General features: G+C 40.8%; 1 protein-coding gene across 1 annotated transcript in view; it reads left to right on the forward strand.

The window, feature by feature from the left end:
* LOC118817330 (T-cell immunomodulatory protein-like) overlaps positions 1-7,500 on the forward strand; it is a gene marked incomplete at both ends in the record, with an annotated part of 133,333 nt that overhangs the window by 96,489 nt on the left and 29,344 nt on the right. Inside the window, 1 exon segment of the mRNA XM_036583897.1 lies at positions 5,351-5,520. Within this exon segment, the coding sequence (XP_036439790.1) occupies positions 5,351-5,520 (170 nt within the window).

Below are 7,500 nucleotides of genomic sequence, written 5' to 3' on the forward strand. Positions count from 1 at the left end.
TATGAGCTGTGATATTACCGTAATCTGCAGCGTCCGAATTATCGGTAACGTAATGGCATAATATTTAATGCTATCTTAATCTGTAACTTTAGCGTAGTCGGTAATGCTGGCATTTTCTGCAGTGGTGATAAAATATGATATTAGAATGATCTGTAATGTCAGAATAATCTGTACTGTAATCTTTAATCTACTGTAATTGTAATGTTTGTGTAATCTGTAATGTTAGCATGATCTGTATATTAGCCGTTCTTTTCAGTGAGGCTCTGGGTGCTCAGTTCTAGCTGTGATGTTCTGTGTTGTTGTAATCTGTAATATTAGCATAATCTGTAATGTTAGCATCATCTATAATGTGAGCATAATCTCTACTATAGGCATAATTTATGATATTAGCCTAATCTGTAATATTAGCATAATCTGTAGTATTAGCATAATCTGTAATGTTAGCATCATCTGTAATGTTAGCATCATCTATAATGTGAGCATAATCTCTACTGTAGGCATAATTTATGATATTAGCATAATCTGTAATATTAGCATAATCTGTAATGGTAGCATAGTCTGTAATGTTAGCATCATCTGTAATGTTAGCATCATCTATAATGTGAGCATAATCTCGACTATAGGCATAATTTGTGATATTAGCATAATTTGTAATGTTAGCATAATCTCTGCTATAAGCATATTCTCTGATGTTAGCATAATCTGTAGTATTAGCATAATCTGTAATGTTAACACAAACTGCAATATTAGCATAATCTGTAATGTTATCATAATCTCTACTGTAAGCATAATCTGTGATATTAGCATAATCTGTGATGTTATCATAATCTGTGGTGTTAGTATAATCTCTACTGTAAGCATAATCTGTAATATTCTAATCTACGAAGCGCTCAGCTTCATACAGAGTCTGTGTTTATGAGGCAGTGGAGAGACTCTGAAGTGCTCTGGAGTTTTTTATGTGTGTAAGAACGATAAATAATTGATGGGAATAAGTTTAGTGAGTGTATTAAATAATATATATTTCTCTCTTTTTAAGGACGAGCGGTTTGTCTTATATTAATTTTAAATTTAAAAATCTATTTATCTTTACTGAAACTGCCAATAATTCAAATCTGAGGCAGGCATAGTACTAAAGAGAGAGAGAGAGAGAGAGAGAGAGAGAGTATTGAGAGGAACCACCACCTTTATTATACTGTTTAATCCACTGTGGCAACTGATGGACAATGAGAAATTCATCCTAATTGAAACTGTGAGGTTAATGTGGGGCTCGATTTATTATTACTGTGTTTTTGTCACTGTTAAAGAGTGAAAGGCAGCATAGAGAGAGAGAGAGTGAGAGAGAAAGACAGAGAGCGGGAGACAGAAAGAGAAGCTTAATCAGGGAGAAACAATCCCGAGTCCCTTCGGAGTCCGTCTGTCTACGGCTTCCCTCCTGATTCCCCTATAGGTCCTAATGAGAGGGAGCAGGAGGGATGGAGGGATGGAGGGATGTACGAGAGGTGGAATGGAGGCAAAGGTAACTGCAGTGTAACTGCAGCACCATTTATGATGGAATGGAAGATCCAGATGAGGATCTGGTGAATGAGAAGCTTCGTCTTTATTTCTGTGTATGAGTTTATTATTTATTAGTTTCGGCCGTTTTGGTTCCACTTTTATTAGTTTTCATAAAATCTCACACTGGAATGTTCTGAACTCTGGAGATGTGCAGGTTATACTGGTCCACCAATCAGCTGATCTTCTCCTCGTAGTGTTTTCTGGAGACGCAGCTAAAACGTCCACATATCTGTCCATGTGTTTGTGGTCATTCTGGTCTGTGTTGTTGGTGTTTATCCTGTGTCTGCAGTAAAGGTGACGAGACGCAAGTATATGTAACTGCAGCCTGGAGAACCAGTGGGCGTAACGAATAGGCGGAGACACTGTCAATCATTTTTTGCATCAGCAAATCATGTAACAGAGATGAACTGTCAGTCAAAACTTGCATTGGCCAATCACAAGTGTGAATTGCCTGTCTCTCATTTTGTGCGTCAGCCAATGGTGTGTGTGTGTATATATATATATGTATATATATATATATATATATATATGTATATATATGTATATATATATATTTCACTCCACTACATTGTGTGAAATCTGTCAGTCCTTTTGTCGGACGTGTGCATGCTTGGGTCTCTAAAGCAGGACGGAGTTCATGCAAACACTGACTGACCATCACAAATAAAAGCATCAGTGAACTGATAGAACACTGATAGAACACTGATAGAACATGTTCTTCCTGACTTTGTGGGTAAATACATGAACACAACACAGAAATATGTCCACATATGCAGTTGTGACTGACGTGTCTTTGTTCTGAGTTTATACAAAACACTGTTTCATTTCATAGTAAATTTGTTTTGGCTAGTTTATGTTTATGAACAGAGGCATTTCTAGAACATAGTAAAGGAAAACTCATTTGTGAACCTGTGATTAAGGCAAGTTTAACTTAAACCTGTAATTTAGTTGCAAATAAATCTTAAACTAAACTTTGCTTGTTCACAAAAGGTTATTTCGGAGTCACTTGGTTCCTAATGGAAACTTTGCCTTCAGTGTTTTGTGCTTATGATATGATTTTAGGTCTCCTGTCTGCAGTAATTCCCCTTCTCACTAACCTGGGTGTTAAACTGAACTAACAGCACCTAGATTGTACTTTAATGTTTGGCTGCTCCTGCTTAGTGATATCATCGCTCTATCCGTTTTTCGTCCATAAGGCGGCGAGAGAGTTACGTTTAATGTACTTCACTGTTGAGAAAAGTCATAGAACCCATTAAAAGTGTCTGTTGGTTCCTGGTGGTGTTCAGTAGTCGCTAATGGTGTTCTGGGTTGATATCACAGTGTAAAGGACTCAGTGCAGGTCTGCAGCCAGACCCTTAGATTGGCTAATGCAAACAATGACGGACAGCTCGTTCTAATCTGCAGTTGGCCATTGCAAAATGTGATTGATGGCCAAGAGTAGTTATTTAATTGGTTGATGCAAAACATGATTGACAGACTCCCGCCCCCCCACCAGTTCCCTCCCCTTTAGGTCTCCGGTCTGCAGCGTTCCCCTTCTCATGAGACGAGCTCCATCACAGCGCAGTCAGAGTCACAGCTCACCTACTAGCACGGAGACGAGCTCTTCTTAATGACGTAATCCAGTACTATGAACAGGCATCAATCGCTGTAAGGCTACATTAGACAGGAATGTTATCTGAAGTAGCCTTTATGACTGATGATGAAATTTTTGAGATTTTGAAATGTGTTGATTATTTAGTGACCTTATTGGCATTATTCCAATTCTGGAACCTGATTTCTGATCCCCATTTCTAAACGATACCTAAACAAAGAGGTTTTTAGACTCTCTCTCTCTCTTTCTCTATCTCACTCTCTCTATCTCTCTCCCTCTCTCTCTCTCTCTTTCTCTATCTCACTCTCTCTATCTCTCTCCCTCTCTCTCGCTCTCTATCTCTCTCTCTCTCTCTCTATCTCACTCTATCTCTCTCTCTATCTCTCTTTTTCTCTCTCTCTCACACACTTTCTCTCTCTCACTCTCTCTCTCTCTCTCTCTTTCTCTATCTCACTCTCTCACTCTCTCTCTCTCGCTATCTCTCTCTCTATCTCTCTCTCTCACTCTCTCTCTCTCTCTCTCTTTCTCTATCTCACTCTCTCACTCTCTCTCTCTCGCTATCTCTCTGGCTATCTCTCTGGCTATCTCTCTCTCTCTCTCTCTCTCTCTCTCTCTCTCTCTCTATCTCTCTCTGTCTCTCTCTCTGTCTGCACCTGCTTCTCTATTTAACATTCATGGCTGTAAGAGGCGCGTAATGTGCATGTCTGTGTGTGTGTGTGTGTGTGTGTGTGTGTGTGTGTGTGTGTGTGGGTGTGTGTGTGGGTGGGTGAGTGGGGGAGGTGGGCAGACAGTGTTGTATTCATCACTTTCACTTTTACACCGTCTACTCCAACCAGTTTTATCTCCAAGAGAGAAAACAAAAAAATAACCTCTCTCTCTCTCTCTCTCTCTCTCTCTCTCTCTCTCTCTCTCTCTCTCTCTCTCTACTGCAGTTAAATTGATATTTCCTGTTTGTGGAAATCATTCACGACAATCTGCGGTGGGAGCTTTAGCAGGTCCACTTAGCCGTTAGCCGTTTAATGGATACGCGGTAGTTGACAAAATGACCCTGTGTTAGTCTGTAATCGATGCTGCAGTCTGACCGCAGGCTGTCCAGCTCCGCTCGCCGCGTCTCCTGAGTAATAGATATTAATCTTTAATTAAAAGGTGGCCCAAAGGCTCAATTTGATTGGTCTGTGTGTCGTACACCTCGCACTGTTTCTCTCTCTCTTTCATTGTTTTAAACACAACATACTCGGCCCTCCGCCCTCTCATCGTCCCGCCTCTTCTTTTCTCACCTCCGTCTCATCTCTTCTTTTCGTGTCTCCTCACGTCTCGTCTTTTCTCTTCTCCTGTCCTCTCATGTTGTCTCATCTCTTTTCTTATGTTCTCTTCTCCTCTCTTCTAATCTCATTGTATCTCTTCTCAGCTCATCCCATCACTTCTCATCTTTTCTCATCTCCTCATGTCTCATCTTCTCTTTTCTTCTGTCTGTGTCGTGTCTATGTTCTCTTCTTCTCCCTTCTAATCTCCTCTGGTCTAATCTTATCCTGTCTTTTCTCTCATCTCCTCACGTCTCATCTTGTCTCGTCTTGCCTCTTCAGTTCTTTTTGTGTCTCGTCTTGTCTCATCTCTTTTTCTTATGCTCTCTTCTCCTCCTTTCTAATCTCATCTCTTCTCATCTCATCCCGTCTCTTCTTAACTTTTCTCATCTCCTCATGTCTCATTTTGTTTCTTTTGTCTTTTCTGTTCTGTTCTGTCTTATCTTGTTTCATCTGTTTTCTTATGTTCTCTTCTCATCTCATCCCGTCTCTTCTCATCTCTTCACGTCTCACCTTGTCTCTTCTAATCTCATCGTCTCTCTTCTCATCTCATGTAGTCATTTCACATCTGTTCTCATCTTCTCATGTCTCGTCTTGTCTCTTTTTGTCTCGTTTTTGTCTTTTCTGTTATTCCTTCATGTTATCTTCTTATTTCTCCCTTTGTCTTTACCTCTCCCTTTCTGTAGACTCTCTCTCTCTCTCTCTCTCTCTCTCTCTCTCTCTCTCTCTCTCTCTCTCTCTCTTTAAATTCAATTCAGTTCAGTCTACTTTATTGACAGAACAAATAATGGCACATTTGTGTCGTCAGTGCTTGGGTTACAAAGTGAATATTCAGTATTTCTCTCTCTCTCTCTCTCTCTCTCTCTCTCTCTCTCTCTCTCTCTCTCTCTCTCTCTTCCTTCAGTGGGTTCCTGTTCTGACTGATTTTCAGAGGAGAGACAGTCTGTGGGGTTTTGTTCCTCCGGACGGTCCCAAGGCTGCAGAGCTCCAGCCCCCCATCACCTTACACCTGGGGGATTATAACCTGGACGGCTTCCCCGACGCTCTGGCCATCCTCCACAACACCAGCAACAAGTGAGTGACCCACAGTGCGGTCAGTTCTGCATTTAACCACACTTCTAAACAGGGATGCACCTAATAAGTATTCCTGTAGTCACGGTTCAGTTAATCAGCTAATTATCTAATCATCAAACTGACTTTACAGGCCAGAGCGGAATTACATTTTTAGACTCAGCCTCAACTCCAGCAGTGGTCTCAACTTCGTAAAACACATTAAATGAAATAACGAATCACACCACAGATAACAGACCATGTGATGAAGTGACAGCTGTTCCTGTCAGCATTACTACCATCTACGAAGCCAGCCGACTCATTTTACTCCTCTCTTCATCATCATAACTGCATATGTAATAATAATAATAATAATAATAGTAATAATAATAATAATTGAATTTATGTAGCACTTTTCATGCAGGTGGACCATATAAACATTATTGAGCTTTTTAAATGAAACAGTAGAAGCCATACCGCCCCCTACACTTCCTGTAGAGCATTACAGTCTGTCAGAATGACTGTGTGGATCATATGAACATTATAGAGGCTTTTTAAATGAAACAGTAGAAGCCATATCGCCCCCTACACTTCCTGTAGAGCATTACAGTCTGTCAGAATGACTGTGTGGATCATATGAACATTATAGAGGCTTTTTAAATGAAACAGTAGAAGCCATATCGCCCCCTACACTTCCTGTAGAGCATTACAGTCTGTCAGAGTGACTGTGTGGATCATATGAACATTATAGAGGCTTTTTAAATGAAACGGTAGAAGCCATATCGCCCCCTACACTTCCTGTAGTGTATTACAGTCTGTCAGAGTGACTGTGTGGATCATATGAACATTATAGAGCTTTTTAAATGAAACAGTAAAAGCCATATCGCCCCCTACACTTCATGTAGTGTATTACAGTCTGTCAGAATGACTGTGTGGGTCATATGAACATTATAGAGGCTTTTTAAATGAAACAGTAGAAGCCATACCGCCCCCTACACGTCCTGTAGAGTATTACAGTCTGTCAGAGTGACTGTGTGGATCATATGAACATTATAGAGGCTTTTTAAATGAAACAGTAGAAGCCATATCGCCCCCTACACTTCCTGTAGTGTATTACAGTCTGTCAGAGTGACTGTGTGGATCATATGAACATTATAGAGCTTTTTAAATGAAACAGTAGAAGCCATATCGCCCCCTACACTTCCTGTAGTGTATTACAGTGTGTGGGTCATATGAACATTATAGAGCTTGTTGTTGTTGACTGATCTCTGCAGCCTTGCCGTTACTATAAAACACTAGAGAAGCACTAATTCCCCACTTCAGTAGCAGTCAGATGGTGGAAAGCCTCTTTTGGATGCGTAGCTTTCCTTGTCCAGAGATAACCCTCCAGCCTCGCTGTCCACGTTCTTCCAAGAGTCACGGCAAAAGTAATTCCCAACCGAGTAGAAAGTTATTTTCTGTCAGCACACATAGGGCCCTTTGATGTCCATCGATTGTTTAATCAGCTGGATCAAAAGGCCCTGATTGTGAAGGTGGGCTGTGTGTTTGTTGAAGGATGTCATCAGTATGAGGGATGAGTGGAGAGTGAGTGTGGAGATAAAGCTCCGGCGCAAAGGCCTGAATCTGACCTAGAGCTAAAAAAATAATAAAATAAAATGACAGCAGGCAGGGGCCGCGGAGATTAACACTCAGACCGAGATAAGATTGGAATCATTGGCCTGTTCGCTGCGTCTGTGTGTCTCTGTGTACACAGTCTGTCCTTGTGGAGCACCTCCAGTGTTTTTCTGCTGTTCTCTAATTGTGTCTGGTCCATATCGGCCCCATCCACTATAGTTGTTTTAGAAAATGACTAAATAAACCGGCTGACTAGTCACCATTAATGTAAAATGAGTTAATACACTGAATATTTGTTTACTGGCGAAGCGTTTAGAGCTGGGCCTTCAGCTTGAATATCAAAATAACTGTATGATAATGCAGCTTTCTGCTAGCTCCTCTATGGGACTC

The sequence above is a fragment of the Colossoma macropomum genome, unplaced genomic scaffold (genome assembly GCF_904425465.1).
Source record: "Colossoma macropomum unplaced genomic scaffold, Colossoma_macropomum, whole genome shotgun sequence".
In the NCBI taxonomy this organism is placed as follows: Eukaryota; Metazoa; Chordata; class Actinopteri; order Characiformes; family Serrasalmidae; genus Colossoma; species Colossoma macropomum.